Consider the following 20,061-nt stretch of genomic DNA (forward strand, 5'->3'; position numbering starts at 1 on the left):
ATGTCGACCTTTGGCACAGGTCCTGATCCCAGGGTCCTGGGATGGAGTACCCCGTGGGGCTCCTTGCTCAGCAGGGAGCCTGCTTCTCCCTCTGCCTGCTACTGTCCCCTGCTTATACTCTGCCTCTCTCTGACAAAGAATTAAAATCTTCAAAGGAGGGGTGTTGCTCTCAGAAAGAAACCTAATCTCCACCGCGCGCTCTCGCACCACACCTTTGGACCTTCCCCAAACTCTGAGGCTCTTAGAACTGCGCATGCGCCAAAGGTGGGTGGGGCGCAGCTCCGGCGGCCATTAGTCCGCCATCCCTTTCTCCTCCCAGAGGCCTCTGCGCGTGGAGGATGTAAGACCGCCAGGACAGAGCGCCTCACAGTGGGGGGCGTGGCTTAGGGGACGCGTTACCCTGGCGACCACCCTCTGGGCTGCAAACTTGATCAGAGCGTAGAGCCGGAAAGGTGTGAGTTAAGCGGACAAACGAAGACGGCTTGCAGCCCCAGCTCCCGGCACCCTGGGGGCTGACCGACGGCCATGGATCTGTACCTCAGCAACTGCTACAAGGCTGCTGAAGCCGCTGCCACTAAGGCGGCGGCCAGCAGCCTAACACGCGCCAGAGAGCACTGCGACACCGCGAGTGGCGGCGAATCGGTAGTCACCCTCCTCCTTGCTCCTGGGCGGGGTCTCGGGAAGGCGGGCGGACGGAAGGGGCGGAGACCTCAGCAGAGCGAGGTGTGGGGGGAAAGGGGCGGGTGCTTGACCACTCTGCTTCAGACTCCCAGGGCCGACAGCCAGTAGCGAGAGCGGACCGCGGCCAAGAGATTGGCTGGTAACCGGGGGAAGCTGGGAGGCCTTCCGGGTTGTCAGCAGGGCGGGCTCCTTCAATCCTGAGTGTACAATTCTTTGGTGTCCTTGGAGGTATTAGCCCATTTTAATGTGAGTAGATTGGTGTAAACTAAAAAAACAGTTCTTAAAAATAGCCAGACCTTCTCACTGTACCTGACAGGGCTCGCGCAAAAAAGACATTCCAGAAGTCGGAGTAGCTAATCTATTGGATCTTCCTCTTGGGGTCAAGCTGCCCATTATCCCAGGAAGCAACAATATATTCTATACTACAAATATAAATGAAAAGGTAAACTGAGTTTTAATAGTGCTTAAGTGATTTTCTTTACCCTTTTCAATAGCTCGCTATTAAACTTGAAACACTGCTATGATTTCGCTTTGAGTCAATTTCCACTTAACACACCCAGTTAAGTTAAATGAATTGAAGTGATTAGTGCCTGAACTTCACTTCGATGATGGAAGACCTCATGATCTGCCTCAGCCATCCAGTTCAGCCTTATCTCCAGCCCAGAGCTTCAGTTCCCAAAGATTGAGCGGGGTCTTCTCTGCCTACCTACACTTACGTTGCTAATTCTTACATCAGTGCCTTTGTCCACCTGGCTCCCACAACCTGGTAGGCACTCTTCTCTCCTTTCTGACCTTCAGTCTGAGCCACCCTTTAAGAGATACTATACAGAGCCTTTCCCAAGTGTTACAACACCCAACTCTCTCATCTTTCCATAGAATTTACATGCCGTTGGTCTGCACTATCTTACTCAGCACTGAATCAGCACTGTTAGTGATGCAGTGTGCCACACTCATATTGTTATAAGTCCTCTGCCTAACACCCTGTGCTCTGTCCAGAATTTAGGCCAAGCCTGAAGGAGGTTCAGAACTTTCTAGTTGAGAATGTGTTTTGATCACAATAGCAAAAGATTCTACAGAAATAATTCTAATTTCCTTACTCTTGCACTGTCTAGCACGGCATAAAGGATGAATAGGGGCTTCTTGGTATTTCTGATAATTGTTTGATATATATGATTTTTTTTAGGTTTTATTGCTGGAAAACTATAATAGAGTTTCTCTTTTGAAAACATAGTGTTCTACTAAATAAATGCCAACCTCACAGAAATTGACTGAGTCACATTCCCGCAAGATAGCTTTCCTGAAACATATTCAAAACCTATTTCACTACTAGTAATAACACTGCTTCCTACTTTGTAACTGTAGCCCAATCTGTTGGGTTTTTTTTTCCTCAAACATCTTCTATTTGCTATATTTCTATCCTGTTCCTGTTGTACACTTGTTAACTACTTCTTATTTCCAGATTTTTCTATACTGAATTATACTGATTATCTCTGTACTTTATTATATTGATTACCCCAAAATATATGCATTTGATCATGATCAGGCACTAAATTCAGCTACCCTGAACACTAACTTTGTGGAATCTTTGTCTTTTAGCAGGATCTCCTCAAGAAAGTAAGAGTTAATATTTTACACCTTTAGGTGTTTTTGTTTGTTTGTTTAACTCATTTTACCCTAATGACCACCTTGTAAGGTGAAGCTAGGATTTATCTAATGTCACAGGTAGGTAATAGCAGAGTTCAGACCAGAACCACTGTCTTCTGACTCTTAGGCCACACTCCATTACTTGACCTTGCTGCTTCCTGAACTGCAGACTACTTTAGCAGATCACTACGGAAACAGGGAATTTAAAGGTCCCTCATGTGTTCTGAATGCAGATAGAAGCAAAATGATGGTATTTGACTGTCTTTTTTTCTGTCAAATTAAAATGGTAACAATGTTACCTACCTGTCTTTAGCTATGCATTAATTCAAACCTGACAAGTGATCCTATATGACATTCTGATACCAAATTTATTCTCAGATAATGTATTTATAAATTAATTTGCTTATTAGTATACTATACTTAGGTAGCAACTGTTCACAGACTCCTAAAATTGTTTTTATTGAATGCTAATAGTAAATACTTTGCCAATTAACTTAGACATTGTGCTATCAAGAAAAGATAACATGTTAAGTGAAGAGAACAATTTACATACTTTTAAAAGTCTCCCTAGTGACCTCCCACTGGCATATAGTGATGAAATAATAGACTCTTCAGATCAGGGAAACCAATCATTGTAATTGACGATAGAAAGCTTAACCTGGCCTCAACAAACGGATTTGTCTCTTTCTTGATAGGACAGTAGCCCAGGGTTAGTCAACACGTCTGTTACCAACAAAAGTCAACAACTAAAAGAAGCAGCAATAATCAGTCTGCTGATTGCAGCAGTGTTTCAGCTGCCATCACTTTTGATCACTTCTCTTCTAGGAAAGATATGGGCTTCCTGTCTAGTCTCACTGTGAATTAAATCATTGCCCATAAGGATGTCTTTCTCTGCCTTTTTAAGGAAACATTGGTACTGAGGGAATCCAGTTTCCTGATATAGGTTCGTTAGGAAAGACAAGAGGCTGCCATCAGTCAAGCAGTCAGAAATTTTAAAAGGAAGCTTCTAAATGGAAGAAGAAAGCTAGAACCCTATCCTGCCTCTCTCGTCTTTTCCCCCTGCCCATATATAAAGCATTCCACCTGCCTTTCAGGACTCTTAAGGCCACACCTCAGCGTTCATGAATTAGACAGAGGTTGAGGCTACCACCACCAGCCTAAAGACAGCTCTGTAGAGGAGAGGGGAAGAGAAAGGCAGTTAGATTTACCTAAATCAATTCATTTTCCAGATCCCCTCTCTTCAGGTTCTGCTTGCATGTTTCATTCTCACTGACCAACCTAGTCATTTCAACAACTTGAGGTTTAAAAGTGCAATTTCATTCGTTTTACACATGTAATACTTTTGATCCATATGTTTGCAGCTTTATCACCCTTCTTATGACTTTAACCTGAGTGATCCTTACTGCCGACTTTTGGAAACCAGCTATAAAAGCCTGCATGATCCCCATTTAAAAGCATACCATAAGCGAAAGGATATCCTAAGGAGATTAAAGAAGGGCGGTTACATCACCAGCAATAATAAAGTAGGTTGAAGCCTCCTTCCTGTTAACCAGTAGAAACCTAGGGACTTGATAGACCCTCAGTTCTGTACTTCACTAGGAGCCTGTATCAGCTTTGGTTAAACAATAAAGAATATTTATTAGAAAGCTCAATTAACTACTCATATTTGGATTTCTAAATAAGACTACTTGTTCCTTCTTGACCTTTTTTTCTTTGAAAACAGCAAAAGATAAGCACCAAATTATTCAAGTATGTAAAGACATACATACAGATGTTTTTATTTAGGTATTTTCTCCCTGCTGTAGTGTAGTGACTTTCCTCTGGCTTTAAAAGTAATAAGAGCACAGTATACCTATCAGGGAATATTTCCTATACCTCTTGAGAAGGCTAGAGACAAAATGGAGACCTAGCAGAAAACAGCATGATGAAATAAATTAGAGGGGTGTTAAATGGCATTATTATACTGGCGTTTTAATAACAAATACATTGAGAATTATAAATTTCTGATTATGATATGAACCATATTATTGAAATAATACTATTTAGATAGAAATTTCCTGGTGATACAACAATTTTAGATACTGCTTTCTAAATTGCTACCAAACTGTGCTATTACCCTTTGTCCTAAAATTGCTACTAAAATGAATATTCCTATGTCACTCTTCTCTGGAAAGATGATTGTTGCAACTTTTTATTTATATCTTTGGTTTTTGGTTTTGCCTTTATAGGTCATATGTACCTTGAAAGAATTGAATAAGTACAGGCAGTATCTGACCACTTTAAAATTAGACTTTGAAAGAAAATATGTAAGAGAACAAGTAAGTTAATACTTAAATTTGTTTTATTTGGGGTCTGTAAGATAGTTTTTATGTAGGGTTTGGAAGAAAGGTTTGGTTCTCTGCAGGATATTTACTTATAATTACCTGACCTAGAATTATGAAGATAACAAATCAAATAAGATCCCTAGCGATTTATAAGAGATAAAAATAAGACCTTCGCCTTTAATTTACAGAGAGAATTTTCACTTACCTGGAATGGAGCCACACTAGACTTAAATGCAGGTTTAAAGAATTAACCATTTGTAAAGTACAGAAGGTTTCCCAAGCCCTACACTTAAGAGGGCCTATCAAAGGACAGGTTTATTTTTAACCAGTATAAAGACTTTGATTTTTTTTCTCTCTCAGAAAATGATTGAAAAACAAGTAAATAAATTGTATGAAACCAGAAGAGCCTATGAAAATTGTGGAAATGAACAGTTCCAAGAATGGCTGTTACAGGAAGGTACACAAGCATCTCCAGACCAAGAGCTGATAATAAGGCACAGGTATGACTGAAGTCAATACATATTTCATGGACATGTTCTAGACCCCAGAAAGCTATAAAAGTACTAGAAGGAATTGAAATCAGGACCCAAAAAAGGATGAGACACTGTTGAGGCCCCTATAATTTCAATGTGGAGAGAAAGGAAAGGAGATTAAGAGGTAACAGGATTGGGAAGGCCCTGGTACCAAGGCTTGGGGGGAGAGTTTCTACTGGAGAAACTGGACTTACTAGAAGCCCAAGAGGTAAGCCAAACTGAATTTGAAGAAATCCAAAGTCCAAATGCATGAGCTTAGGAAACCCACATCCATAGTAGCAGAGAGAGAGAAGGTGTGTTAAGTGCGTTTCAAAATTAAGTTGAAGGAAGTCACTGCAGGGTCAGAAAGGGAGAGTTCCTAGAACTCTATCTGATGCTAATACAAAAAGGTGTTGTTCCCCAATCAATTATGTATGTTCATTTAGCTACCACCCACACACATTCAGTGTTACTATTTAGAGGCCAAGCCCTTGCCCCAAGAGGCAGAGAGATGAGCTGTAGTTCTTTCTCTTTCTCCTTTATCAGGGACAAGGGCCAGTTCCCCTTCCCCTGCCTCTTGAAGTCCATGGGTTCATGTCACATGATATGCCACAATACATGCTGATCCACCAAGGTCCCAGACGGGGAGTCCGCCGACCTCTCTGTACATGGAAGGTCATTCAGGAACTTGGGAATTACAGAGAAGCCAGTACCCACTTATTTTTAAAGGAAATTCAAATCGACTTGTGCTTTGAACTCAGTTTAGTTTGAACAGGTTTCAGCTGTATTTGCAAATTCACATTCCCAAAACTACAGGGCTGTACGTAATCTCTATGTAAAATGCTTTTAATCACTCTGTTCCACATTTTGCCATTGTCCCAACCACGATAACCGACCTGCGTAACAGGGTCTGGTAAATTCAGCACAGTATAGTGAGCCGGTGGATCAGTTAGCTTCAAGGTCCCTGAAAAACTCTACATTTTCTGTATTCAGGAACTAAAAAGCAACCCAGAAGGTAGTTTGAGAATATCAAAACTGATAATACCATAATAAGGGAAACACTCAATTTAGCTTCACTTATATTTGCACTTTTCTTTAGATACTTGGATATGATTAGTAGGGAATTAGGCAAGGTTGAGCACACAGCAGGAAAGCAGAGCATACTCAGGATGAAGGAAGAACAACACCAACGTCAGGACCACATTAGAAGAAAGCTTCGTCTCCGTAGACAAATTGAAGAGGTGAGGAAAACCAAATTTTAAACATTGAAGGGGAAACTACATATGGCTGCTGCATTGATAAACATTTTTAGCAGTGCCACCAAATTACCTGAAGCTATTTTCGGTCTAAAAATTAAACCACTATTAAAAATAATAATAATTCGGGGGCGCCTGGGTGGCTCAGTGGGTTGAGCCGCTGCCTTCGGCTCAGGTCATGATCTCAGGGTCCTGGGATCGAGTCCCGCGTCGGGCTCTCTGCTCAGCGGGGAGCCTGCTTCCCTCTCTCTCTCTGCCTGCCTCTCAGTCTACTTGTGATTTCTCTCTGTCAAATAAATAAATAAAATCTTAAATAATAATAATAATAATTCAAAGAATAAACCACTATTAATCTTTTATCACTACTATAATAGACAAGCTTTTACTTAACATAGTGAGATTGATACCACAAATTGTATTGCATTTATAGTAACACCCCATCTACTCTTAAAGTTTTAGAAATTCACCCTAGTGAAAAATAATCATGGCTGTATTCCCTCAAAATTCAGACACGCCTATTTATTTATCTTCTCTACCAAAATATATTTAAAGGCAACAGACTACGTATGATACGCCCCTTAGGCAATAAGAGAAAACCCTCTTGTCAACATCTTCTTAGATCCATCTTTGAAGCCAGGCTTATACTTGACGTAAGTTTCCAGTAGCAAAATAACTTCCTTCCTTTTGCCATTCTATTGCATCCACCAACATATTCCCAATTAAAAAGCAGTAAGAGAAGCCCATTCTAAAGCCAACATAAGATTTTCCCAGTTTTTGTAAGGCCCTTGACTTGATCTAGTTTGCTTATTGACAAAACACACACACACAAAAAAAAGATAATGAAACAGAACCCCAGCTAACTACCATAACATTGTGCTCCTTAGGAATGGAAGACAAAAGAAATGTTACTTCTGACAAAGATTGGAGACGAAGTAAAAAGGGAAGCAAAAGTTGAGGAACAACGTCAAAAAGTCAGGGAGGAAGCTCACCGGAAGGTAAAGTGAGCTTTTACTGATAACTTGGGCTATTTGAGGGAAAGTTTTTGCCAGTTTTGATATTTTAAAGTGTGAATTATCAAAAGTGGCCTAAACTCACGAGGACAGCTATTGATGGAGAAACCCAGTTTGGTCTGAACCTGGACTTCAAGGACTGCTCTGAAATGGGACCAGTCTCCAGAAAGGGCACAATGACTTAAATTGGATCTAGTTGTTACAATTTATTCTTCTTCATGCTGGACAGCAAAATGAAACTTATCCCTTACTATCTTCCTAGTTTTGTACTCATTGTGACTTCAGAAATCTCAAAATAGTAATGAGGGCGCCCTTCAAGTAGCCATCATATTTGAAATATGTGTTTTGCATTTCCAGTGGCAAACTGCTATTAAATTTTTAAATGTTAAATATATATTTTTAATATTTTAGAAACAAGCACTTCTAGAGAAAAAAATTGCTTATCATTTACAAAAAATGCAGAGAGATGACATGAAGAGAGACAGACCAGAAGAAAATGTATTTGAAAACAAAGGACAGGATGAAAGAGAAGGTGAGAGACAATAAATGATAAGGTATCTAAGTAGAGGATGCATATCTATATACTAAACATTGGTGGCTTTGTAAAAACAAAACAAAAACAAAAATCTTGGTGTGTTTATGCGGTGAGGTCAGAAGACCCTTGGAAAGGGAAATCCCAGTTCACACTACCTGTGCCAAGCACTATGCCAGCCACGTCCTAGCTACAGCTCAAGTTGTAAAGGTACACACACAATGTTACATACGTTATAATAAATTCAACACTTCTGTAAAGTGGCTTAGTAGGCAACACTGCCTGTACCACAGATTTGAAAAGGAGCCGGGGGTACCTGGGTGGCTCAGTGCAGTGAACAGGTGAAGCATCTGACTCTTGATTTCAGCTCAGGTCCCCGTCAGTCTCAGAGTCACGAGATTGAGCCCTGTGTCGGGATCGTGCTGGGCATGGAGTCTGCTTAGCATTCTCATTCTCTTCCTCCTCTTCTCTGCCCCACTCCCCACTCCCCCTCACTGTCTCTAAAAAATTAATTAATGAAAAGGGAGCCAGTAAGAGGGGACAATTAAAAAAAAAAGATGACAGGGGCGCCTGGGTGGCTCAGTGGGTTAAAGCCTCTGCCTTCTGCTCGGGTCATGACCCCGGGGTCCTGGGATCGAGCCCCGCGTCGGCTCTGTGTTCAGCGGGGAGCCTGCTTTCCCCCTCTCTCTGCCTGACTTTCTGCCTGCTTATGATCTCTGTCTGTCAAATAAATAAATGAATCTTAAAAAAAAAGATGACAGAGAGGGAGAAAAATGTATATAAAGGGAGAGACAAACAGAGAGAGTAAGAGAAAAACATTACCAAAAAATAGACTGAAACAGGGACGCCTGGGTGGCTCAGTTGGTTAAGCAGCTGCCTTCGGCTCAGGTCATGGTCCCAGGGTCCTGGGATCGAGTCCCGCATCGGGCTCCTTGCTCAGCAGGGAGCCTGCTTCCCCCTCTGCCTCTGCCTGCCTCTCTGTCTGCCTGTGCTCGCTCTCTCTCCCTCTCTCTCTCTGATAAATAAATAAAATCTTTAAAAAAAATAAAAAAAATAGACTGAAACAGAGGGAGACAAAGGAAAATATTTTTAAAAAGAAAAAATTTTAACTGAGGACTAGTAAGGAAAAAATTATACAAAACAGAAAGAGAACAAGCTAGCAAGAGAAAGGGGGGGGAGGTTTTTTTTTTAAAGGAGACAAAAAAGAAGAGTCATTTAAAATATACCAAGTATGAAACAGAGATAGATACAAAAAAAAGATCAAAAACATTAAAAAGGAGAAGGCAGTAAGAAAATAAGGTACATAAAGAAAGAATGAAATGAAGAAAAGAAGAGGGAAAGAATGAGTAAGAGAGAAAAAGAAAAAACTGAACAGAAGAAACCAGTAATAAAACTCTCTCTCTCTCTCTCTCTCTCTCTCTCTCTCTCTCTCTGGATGAGTGGGGTGGGAGGGAAACAAAGACAAAGAGATTAGAGACAGACTAGACAAAGGGGAAAGAAAAACCATCAAAGGAAAAAGAGTGAAAGAAAAGGGAGAAGAAACAGACATACAGGGGAAAAGTAAATGAACAAAGAAAGTGAAAGGAAGATGGAGAACACAGTTTAAAAAGGATGTCAGCAGGACAAAGCCAAAGAAAAAGAGATATTGCGGGAGTGAGAAAGGATTTGAAAGAGAGATCTAAAAAGGAACGTATTGCATGGAGCACTGGGTGTGGTACATAAACAATGAACCTTGGAACGCTGAAAAAGTGAAATAAAATTAATTAATTAAATTTTTAAAAGAAGTCAGTTTAGGGGTACCTGGCAGGCTCCGCTGGGAGAGCTCGTGATTTTATCTTGGGGCCAAGAGTTCAAGCCCCATGTTAGGCATAGAGCTTACTTTAAAAACTTTTTAAAAAGAAGTTAGTTTAAAAATACATTAAAATTTGGGACGCCTGGGTGGCTCAGTTGGTTAAGCTGCTGCTTTCGGCTCCGGTCATGATCCTGGGGTCCTGGGATCGAGTCCCACATCCGGCTCCTTGCTCAGCAGGGAGCCTGCTTCCTCCTCTCTCTCTGCCTGCCTCTCAGCCTGCTTGTGTGTATTCTCTCTCTATGACAAATAAATAAAATCTTTTTAAAAATACATTAAAATTAAATGGATGGATCAGTCAATCAATTCATACATACTTACATGCATACATTCATATACAGACACGTAGATAGAACTGATTTTTAAAAAGAAAAGCCAGTAGGGCGCCTGGGTGGCTCAGTGGGTTAAAGCCTCTGCCTTCAGCTCGGGTCATGATCCCAGAGTCCTGGGATCGAGCCCCACATCGGGCTCTCTGCTCAGTGGGGAGCCTGCTTCCTCCTCTCTCTCTCTGCCTGCCTCTCTGCCTACTTGTGATCTCTGTCTGTCAAATAAATAAATAAAATATTTTTTAAAAAAATTACTTAAAAATAAGAGTAAAATAAAGACAAGTAAATTGATGAGACAGCTCAACAGTAATGGGTGGATGGACGGACAACAGACAGACAGGATTTCAAATAGGAGAAACCAGGAGTAAGGACAAAAAACACACAAAATTAGAGAGAGAGAAGGAAAGTAGTTATAATGAGCTACAAAAAAAGTAAAAGGAAGGGAGGGAGCGAGAAGAAGCAAAGGAAGAAAAGTTTATACAAAATGAGTCAGTAGGGAAATGTTACTTACAGGGGAGGGGTGTGAAAGTGTAAGGCAAGTGAAGTAAGAAAATCAAGTACAACTGTGATATGCAAGAGATTTAAGCATCTGCCTTCTGCTCAGGTCGTGATCCCAGGATACTGGGATGGAGCCCCTCATCAGGCTCCATGCCCAGCGGGAAGCCTGCTTCTCCCTCTCCCACGCACCCCCCCCCGCCCCCATGTTCCCTCTCTCACTCTCTCTCTCTCTGTCAAATAAATAAATAAAATCTTTAAAAAATACCTAGAAGGCAAGTAAGGAAAGACAGTAAAACAAAGACACAAAGCTGATTGATAGCTGTATAGATAGCCAGCTAGGCAGGTGTACAGGTAGAAAAAAAACCCTGATTTTTTAAAAGATTTTATTTATTTATTTGATAGAGAGCACAGGCTCATGAGCAGGGGGAGGGGCAGAGGGAGATGAAGAAGCAGACTCCCCACTCAGCAGGAAGCCTGCTGTGGGGCTTAATCCAAAGGCAGATATTTAACCAACTGAGCCACCCAGGAGCCCCCCCAAAAACTGACTTTTAAATAGGGGAAAGCAGCAGTGAAGACAGGACAAAAGATGCATAAAGAATGAGAGGGGAAGGGGAAAAAAGTTTAAAAAGAGGAGTAGTAAAAAGAGTAAAAGAAGAATGACAGGAAGAAAGGAAGGAGGAGGAGAAATTGAAGGAAGGAACACAGATGGGAGAGAGAGGGTGAGCAGAAGGATGAAGGTAAGAAAGAAGGAAATAGGAGGAAAGGAAGGATAAAGGAAGCAAGCGGGAGAGGAAGGGAAGGGAGGAAAGAAGAAGAAGGAAGGCTGGCATGCAGGCAGGGAAGGAAAGGAAAGAAAAAGAGACAACGAAAGAAAGGGACTAAGAAAAATAAAGGGTATCCAGAAGAAAGGGAGGGAAGGGGGAGGAAGGGAGGAACCGAGGGTAGAAAGATCTAAAGGGAAGTCAGATTAAAAAAAAATAAGGGTGAGGGGGTCTGGGTGGCTCAGTTATTAAGCATCTGCCTTTGGCTTGGGTCATGATCCTGGGGTCCTGGGATCAAGCCCTGTATTGGGCTCCCTCCTTAGCAGGGGGCCTGCCTGTCCCTCTCCCTCTGCCTGCCGCTCTCCCCTGCCACTTTCTCTGTCAAATAAATAAAATATTAAAAAAAAATAAGGGTGAAGGGATGGATGGGAACCACGTAGATAGGTAGACAGGGTTTTCTGAGGAGGGTCTCGTACAAAAGACAATATTAAGAGGTAAGAGGAGAGAGAGTGAGGGGGGAAAATTTCAAAGGGGAACCATTATAGAGGAGTATATGAAGAATGGAGGGAAGGAGGGAGGAGAGAAGCAGGAAAAAGAAGAAAGGGAGGGAGGAGGTGAGGAGAGAGGGAAGGCAAGAAGTAGGGATAAGCTGGGAGGGAAGGAGGGAGGAGGGAAGACAGAAGTTCAGGTTCACCGAAAGCCACAAAGCAATACAGAGGAGGAGAGTGAAAGGAGCTGGAAGGAGCCGTAGACACAGGAGATGGAGGTAGAGAGGTAGAAGGGGAGGGGAAAAGGGAGGGGAAAGAGGGAAAGAAGAAGGCAAGAAAGAGAAGAATTCTAAAACTGGGGTGAGGCTAGGAAAATAGCAAAATAAAAAGAACAAATATTAGAGTGGCACACAGAGGAGTTGAAAAGGAGGAGCTAGTAAGACCATGAAGTACAGAGGAAGGAGAAAGTGATCTAACAAAAGTCATGTAAAAACTGAAATAAAGACGGAGGGATGGCAGCGGGCTGGTGGGGCTGGGGGAGGGGTAGCTGGAGCGATGAGGGAAGGTGGAAGCCACTACAGGAGAATATATGGAAGAGGTAGAAGGAGAGAAAGAGAGGAGAGAAGGAAAGGAAGAAGATTTGGAAGTGGAGCCAGGACAAAGAGAGTAAAGAGAGAATGGGAGGAGGAGGGAGGGAGAAATGGGGGCAGAGGGAAGGGGGGAGGGGGGAGAAATGGAGACTGGAGGGGTGAGGGGTGAGGAGAGAGAGAAGGAATGTAGGAAAGAGGATGAAAGAAGGAAGAGCAGGAGTAGGGGGGAAAGGCAAGTGTATGAGCAATGAATCCACAGAGGAAATTGTTAAATAGAGCGAGAGGGAGACAATGGGAGAGAGAGAGGGAGGGGCTGATAGGTACAGCAAGGGCAAGTGTGTATGATGGTGGGGGAGGGGTGGATTTACAAAGTAGAAGTCAAGTGTGTGTCTACTCTACTTCAATAAAAAAGAAAGTCAATAAAAGATACAATATAATAAAGATGCATAGATATCTAGGTAGGTAAATGTGGGTAGATGACAGGCAGACATGGGTAGAAATAGAGATACCTAGATAGAAAGGCCTGATTTGAAAAAGGAGAAACCAGTTAAGAGTACATACAAGAGAGAGTTAGAAAGGGAAGGAAATGGAAAACTTCTTTAAAGTGGGCCAGTAAACAGTAACAGCAAAAGAGTGCATGCGTAGGATAAAAGAGGGCGGGGGAAGGTAAGATTGAGCAGGACAGGGTAGAGTGGGATCAGAGAGGGCGGAATAGGAGAGGACAGAGCAAGGTTAGGATGGGGCAGGAAAGAGGAGAGAAGGGAAGCAGGAGAGAGGAAAAGGAGTAGAGAGAAAAGTTTTTAAAGGAGTAGAGAAAATAAGGGGCTTTTTAAAATATTTTATTTATTTACTTTTCACTTATTTGAGAGAGAAAGACAGAGCATGAGGGGGCAGGATGGGGGGAAAGGGGCAGAAGGTGGGGGAGAAGCAGGCTGCCCGCTCAGCGCTGATCCAGACTCAGGGCCCCATCCCAGGACCCTGAGATCATGACCTGAGCCAAAATCAGCTGCTTAACCGACTGAGCCACCCAGGTGCCCCTATAAAGGGCTTTAAAAAAAAAAATGAGAGAGAAAACGTGTGCAAGAGAAACTTTTTAAAGGACCAGCCGGTAAGAACAGACAATATGAAAGGAAGAAAAGAATGAAAGCTTAGGAAAGGGTTAGTAAGAAAAGTAAGAAAAGGTCATAATACAGTTCAGTGAAATGATAAGGCTGTAACCTCGGCCTCTGGGATAAAAAAAAATCATTTCATAAACAGTGAATCTTGGAATGCTGCATCAAAAGCTCATGATGTATTTTATGGTGACTAACACGTTATAAATTTAAAAAAATAACTTGAGTGGCTGTATTGCTTCGTCTTTAACTGTTAACTGCTACTTGAGGTAGGAAAAAAGTTTCAGGTAAGCATCTTAAAGCGTGGCCACCTCAAATGGTTTTTAAAAAGGAAAATATAAAAAAGATGAAAATGTAAAAACGAAATCATATTCACAGTATCATGTAGGTGACAGCATGCAGAGAGCTCTTTCACATACGATACAGACTTCTACCACTCTAATAATGCTGTCATCTTACCACAGAGACCCAAAGGGATGCACACCTTTTTTTTTTAGGATTTTATTTATTTATTTGCAAGAGAAAGAGAGAGAGAGAGCAAGCAAGCGCATGCCTGCAGGCAAGCTGGGGGAAGGCCAGAGGGATAGGAAGAAGCAGGAGCCCCACTGGCCAGGGTTCCACCCCAGCACTGCGGGATCACGCCTTGAGCTGAAGGCAGAACCCCTAACTGACTGAACCACACAGTTGCCCCATGGGTGTACATCTTAAAACTCCAGCAGAAATCCAGTCACCACACACAGTTTGGAATCCGTTTGTCTATCTCAATGATGAGAAACAGGAACTTGGGTCACCTCCTTCCCAGCTGAGGTCCACACGCATTGTTGCCTCTGACTGAGCTCAGAGGCAGAGCCAAGGACGATGGCGAGCACTCTCCTGGGGTCCCCAGCATGGTTGCTCCACTGCTGGGCCCGCCCCCTCCCAGGCCCCCAAAACAGAGAAAAGGCCATGTTCTCATTGGGCAGGCTGGAGGGATGGAGTTTTTCCCTTCTCCCAGAAGACAACTCTGTTTCCCTGAGTATAGCTTTAATTCCACAAGATAATACTGTAAAAGCAATTGGCCTGCCTCCCCATCACATCTCTCCTTGGGTTTCTCAACCTTGCCGCTACTGACATCTTGGGCTGGATGGTGCTGTTGTGGGGGCCGTCCTTTGCCTTATGGAATGTTCGGCAACGTCCCTGGCCTGTGCCCATGAGATGCCAGGAGTAGCCCTCCCTCACCACATCTGTAACAATCACCATGTCTCCAGACCTTCCCTAATGCTCCCCTAGGGGATACAAGGGCCTCCCACTGAGAATCAACCCACTACTCACCCTCTCCAATTCCTCCCTACAGCTCCATGCGTAGATTAGGATATGGCTCTCCTCCTATCCAGCCCGAAAGAATAAAGAGAATCTATCTTGGATAATTTTGTCATTTCCACAACTTCTTACAAAAATTTTTTTAAGATTTTATTTATTTGACAGAGGGAGAGATCACAAGTAGGCAGAGAGGCAGGCAGAGAGCGGGGGAAACGGGCTCCCCGCTGAGCAGAGGACCCTGAGATCATGACCAGAGCTGAAGACAGAAGCTCAATCCACTGCGCCACCCAGGCGCCTCTCATTTCCATGATTTTAAAAATATTTTCTTGTGTTTCTTTAAGCTTCTTCAAAGATGAAGAAAACGAGTGATAATGCCAGTGACCAGCAATCCCACCAGGAACAAAAACGTAATTGAAATGATTACAGTTAGAAGTGCTAAAATAGTAATTTGTGGGAAGATGGGACTTGGCACTGACCTCCTCTACTTACAGTGCAGAGAAGTCCTCCCTCTGCCCTCTGTTGTGAATGGTGGATTTTGGGGGGGAAAAATCCCATAGTCAGCCTCTCTTGCCGACTGGAGCTGACTCCCTAATTACACGCTCAGTTCATGTCATTGCCTCCGCATGCCCAGGAGCCGTGCGGCCCACATTTTGCAGCTGACAAGTCCACAGCTCAGTTCAGAGCCCTGCTTCTCCAGGTCCCTGCTCCTGATCTCCTTTCTGTCCTTTTCCATTACCAACAAGACCCCGAGGGTTTTTTGTTTTTTTTTTTTAACCTGTTCCTCGCTGGCTGCTACTGCCACTGCCGCCTCTCTTTGCTGGGCCTCCGCCTCCCAGGGAAGCGTTCACCTGCGTCTCTTGTGTTGCGTTCCCTTGGAGAGTCATCCTTGCAGATGGCTGGGGGTGCCATGGAGGTTCCTGAAGCCAGTGGCCGTGGGGACCTAGTGAGGACCAAGACCCCAGCCAGTGCTCCTTCTCAAAACCCTGCCCTTCCTCAGACTTTGGACTTGCTTGGCCTGAAGTGACTTCTGTCACTTCGCTGGCAGCAGAAATACTTCATTCTGCCACATGTTCTTCTGCGGCAGTGGAGCCTGCTCTTCATTGCTGCCCATTCTCCGTCTCCTGTTCCTTTTTGAACAGGCTGACAGTAACAGGTGTTGTCGTTCTAAAATATCAACCTATTTCTTGAGTAGGCTTCTTTAGTACATGTAGGGCTAGTGCTGTTTGCTGGATCTAAGTACCTGCCTTCCTTTTGTTTTCTTGCTCGGTCCCCAATTTTTCTAACATACTTCTTTGGACTTTGCCTTCGTGGGGTCCCCATAGTGGCCCAGACTTCCAGGGAGCCTCCCCCATCTTTCTGCTTCTTTCCCAAAGATGATGTCCACATGTCTGGGGTCAGAGGTGTGGCTTGTGTTCTTACTCCTCTATGTGTCAGGAGAATGGGCATCACCTAAAGAGCTCATCAGAGATGCAGATTCTCAGGCCCCACCCCAGATCTACGGAATCAGAATCTGCATTTTCACAGGATCCCCAGGGCTTTATATGCACATTAAAGTTCGGGGAACAGTGGTTTCCGCGACCTCATGAGGTGGAATGAAGTCATGGTGCTTGGATGAAACGTCCTCTGCCTCCTCTGGTCTCCAGAGACATGTCCTTACCTGCACTGAGGTAGTGCTTGGCCTGTTAGCATTCACAGTCGAATTCAGCCATCTGTGCAAGGACTCATGGTCTGGTCTCACCGAGCTTAGAGCCCTCTGGGCTTTCCCATCCCTCTGGGCTTCTTCCATCCCCCAGAAGGGAAGACCATTCTGGCTGGTTGTTCTGTAAGCACTCAGGGCAGAGCCTTCTTCCCTCCACCCCAGTCGACTCCCCTTGGCAAGCTCCCCAGCTAGACTCTCCAGCACTTTCTAGGCCATGTCCTTCACATAGGAACCAAGAGTGGCTTAAGAAAGCAAAACCTCAAGAGGAAGAGGAAATAGTAGAAAGGTACAAACTTTAGCTATAAAGATGAATAAAGTCTGAAGGGCTGATGGAAAACTTGGTGACTATAGTTGACAGCACTGTATAGAACTGGAATTTGCTTAAGAGAAGAACTTAAAATGTTAAGTAACTAAATGGATGGGGTCCCTTCACAATATATATGTATATCAAATCACCACAGTGTACACCTTAACCATCTTACAATTTTATATGTCAATTAGATACATCACTAACAGTGAACTTAAAAAGAAAGAGAGGGAGAAAGAAGGAAGGGAGGGAAGGAAGGGAAGGGAAGGAGAAAGGACCGACCTCAGAGAAAGCCTTGCTCTATTTGACCATACTATATTGCGGCGTTTCTGGGCCATGTCCCAGGTGAGGAGGAGGAGGCAGCAAGTGCGAGGTAGCCTAAGAGATTTCATCCTGGAGTCGTAAATGGGGAGCAAAGCAATAGTTCTTTTCTCTGTGTGCTAACTTCACTTGTCTGAAGCAACAAAGGCCCAAAGTAAGAAAATATGAAGCCTCATCTGAGTTCTTTATTTTTCAGCCTCTCCCACCACCCTTCACTTTCTCACCATCTCTGAGCTATTAAAGGAGTGACCCCGCCCAACCTTTCCTTAAGTCATATCTTCTTTCTGAGTCCAGATGACTCTTGGTGGGCTAGGGTATCTCCAATACACTAAGAGAGAGTTTTCTGAGCTAAGTATTCCAGTCTGTTGCTACACAAAAAGAAGGTTAAATTTTGGGGAGTTCTCAAGACAGCTGCATGGCTTGCAAAGCACACCGTCTTGGCTATGTCATCCTATTCTGAATGACAGGTCCTAAATATTACTTGGGTATTTATTTTGGCATTCCTCCTGTTAAAAATTCTAACCTCCCCTCCCCTAGTTCCACCCCCAAGCAGGTGGATGACTATGGAAGACTAGGGCAGAGTTCTTGTACTTAGGGAGTCAAAAATGAGAAAATCACATAAAATTTTGAAACAATAGCCCGGTTGCATATGGCTGTTTCGCAACTGACAAGCCCCTAAAGTAAGCACAATGAAAGATGGGTCTCCAGACCTACCACTACAAGGTATGCTTACTGTAAAAAAAATGTAAAGTATAGAAAAACATGTAATATATAGAATGCAACAACCTAATAAGCACAGGGAAAAGGCCACAAACATTTTACAGAAGACATGCAGGTGGCAAGTAAGCCCATGAAAATGCTGCTTAGTATTATTAGTCATTAGGGAAATACAAAGTAAACCACAATGAGATACCACTACATACCCATTAAAATAGCTAGAACTTAAATAACTGAATTTAACTAAGTATATGCAAGGACTTGAAGCAGCTAGAACTCAGGCACTGCAGGTTGTGGTGTAAAATGGTTGAACGACTGTGGAAAAGAGTTTCCTAACTTGTTAAACTACCATGTGATCCAGCCATGCCCCTCCACGGTATGTACCCAAAAGAAATTAAAATATATGTCCACATAAAGACTCACAGCAGCATAATTCATAATAGCCAAAGAAAACTGGAAGCAACCTATATGCCCTTCAGTGGGCCAATGGATAAAATGTAGTACATTCCCATACCGTGAAATACTATGAAGTAAGAAAAAGGAAAAGACCATTGTTGCAGGCAACAACATTGATGAATCTCAAAATAAATATACTAAATGAAGGAAGCCAGACCAAAAAAAAAGAGAGAGAGAGAGAGAGAGAACACCCTGTTTGATTCCACTTATAGCAAACTCTAGAAAATGCAAACAATTTATAATGACAGCAGATCCGTGGTTGCCCGGGAGACAGGGAGAACTAGAGAGGGATAAAGTATACGGGGAACAAGGACACTTTTGGGGGTGGTGGAAAAGGTTGTCTTGATTGTGGTGATGGTTTCATGGGTTTGTACATATGTCAAAATGGAACAAATGGTATGTTTTAAATGTTGTGGTTTCTTGTACTTCCATTACATTTTGATAAAATTGTTTTAAAATTATATGACTTCTCTTTCATTTACTTTTAGAACCAAGCCATTCTCATAGTTTTATAAAGATTCCTACCCAAAAATCATCAGCCTTCATATCTTCTCAGCAAGATATACAGAAAAACAAAACAGAACTAAAGGTAGATGCTTTGTATTGATTATTAGTTTATCTGGTTAACTTATTTCCATGGGATATCCCCTTCACTGGCATGGTACTGACTGGTCAGAGATAATGGGGTCCTACACAGGTCTGGCTCCTCTCCCTAGCAGAGAAGGTTCTGAGTCAGCTTCATGCTAAATGTACCATACAGTTTAGCAGAAACTGACTTCAATATTTGACGATACTGATGCTAGCTAATGTTTACTGAGAACTTGTTATGGGCCAGGGCCCATGCAAAGCTGGAAGAGGGGAAAGAGGCAAAACAGTTGACATAGATAGGACACAGGCATGGAAGAGACGTCATCACTACTCATGAGAACTCACTGTCCAGAGATTTAGACACATATAAACAAAAGTCCTTCCAATGAAATAAGAGGAAAGTTTTGATTTGTTCAAAATGCAGGGGGAGCACAGAGGATATAGAGCCTAGTCCTGCCTAGCGGAGTCTAAAAAGGCTTTATTAAAGAAGGGCTTCATCAAATTAGGTCTTGAGGTGTGAGTAGGAAGTTTCCACATGACCAGAATGCGAGGCTGTGGTGAGGCACTATTAGACAGTTTTAAAGTGTTAAGTGAGAGCAACAGTTCAAGCCAGCGGAGCCAGGGCGGGGCCAGAGAGAAGACTGAAAAGACAGGTTGCAGCCAAGGCTTTGTCTATTTTGCTGGAGAATGGGTTTAGCCTCTCCGTAGTAGAGCGCCATTGAGGCTTTTTGAATAGAGATGTGAAATAAGAATAAGAAAAAATAAGGGTTTTTAAAAGATAATCTAGGGACTCCTGGCTGGACTCAGTTGGTCGAGCGTGTGACTCTTGATCTCAGGGGCCGTGAGTTCAAACCTCACGTTGGGTGTAGAGATTACTTAAATAAAGACACTTTATTTTAAAAAAAAGATTTCATTTATTTGAGAGAGAGTATGTGAGAGAGAGAGAACGAGCAGGGCGGGGAGGAGCAGAGAGTGAGGGAGAAGCAGACTCCCTTCTGAGCAGGGTTAGGGTTAGGGCTGGATCCCGGGACTCCAGGATCATGTCCTGAGCCGAAGGCAGATGTTTAACTGACTGAGCCCCAGATAAAGAC

At 43.0% G+C, this 20,061-nt stretch overlaps 1 protein-coding gene across 1 annotated transcript in view; it reads left to right on the forward strand.

Moving 5' to 3' along the window:
• Positions 1–346: 346 nt before the first annotated feature.
• LOC122896730 (fibrous sheath-interacting protein 2-like) overlaps positions 347–20,061 on the forward strand; it is a 68,522-nt gene continuing 48,807 nt past the window's right edge. Inside the window, exons 1-10 of the mRNA XM_044234778.1 lie at positions 347–642; positions 998–1,123; positions 3,687–3,848; positions 4,554–4,643; positions 5,010–5,149; positions 6,261–6,402; positions 7,302–7,412; positions 7,839–7,959; positions 15,224–15,289; positions 18,871–18,971. Coding sequence (XP_044090713.1) covers positions 526–642; positions 998–1,123; positions 3,687–3,848; positions 4,554–4,643; positions 5,010–5,149; positions 6,261–6,402; positions 7,302–7,412; positions 7,839–7,959; positions 15,224–15,289; positions 18,871–18,971 — 1,176 coding nt within the window. The 5' untranslated portion in view covers positions 347–525. The remainder of the gene's footprint in view (positions 643–997; positions 1,124–3,686; positions 3,849–4,553; positions 4,644–5,009; positions 5,150–6,260; positions 6,403–7,301; positions 7,413–7,838; positions 7,960–15,223; positions 15,290–18,870; positions 18,972–20,061) is intronic.

The sequence above is a fragment of the Neovison vison genome, chromosome X (assembly GCF_020171115.1).
Source record: "Neovison vison isolate M4711 chromosome X, ASM_NN_V1, whole genome shotgun sequence".
Lineage (NCBI taxonomy): Eukaryota > Metazoa > Chordata > Mammalia > Carnivora > Mustelidae > Neogale > Neogale vison.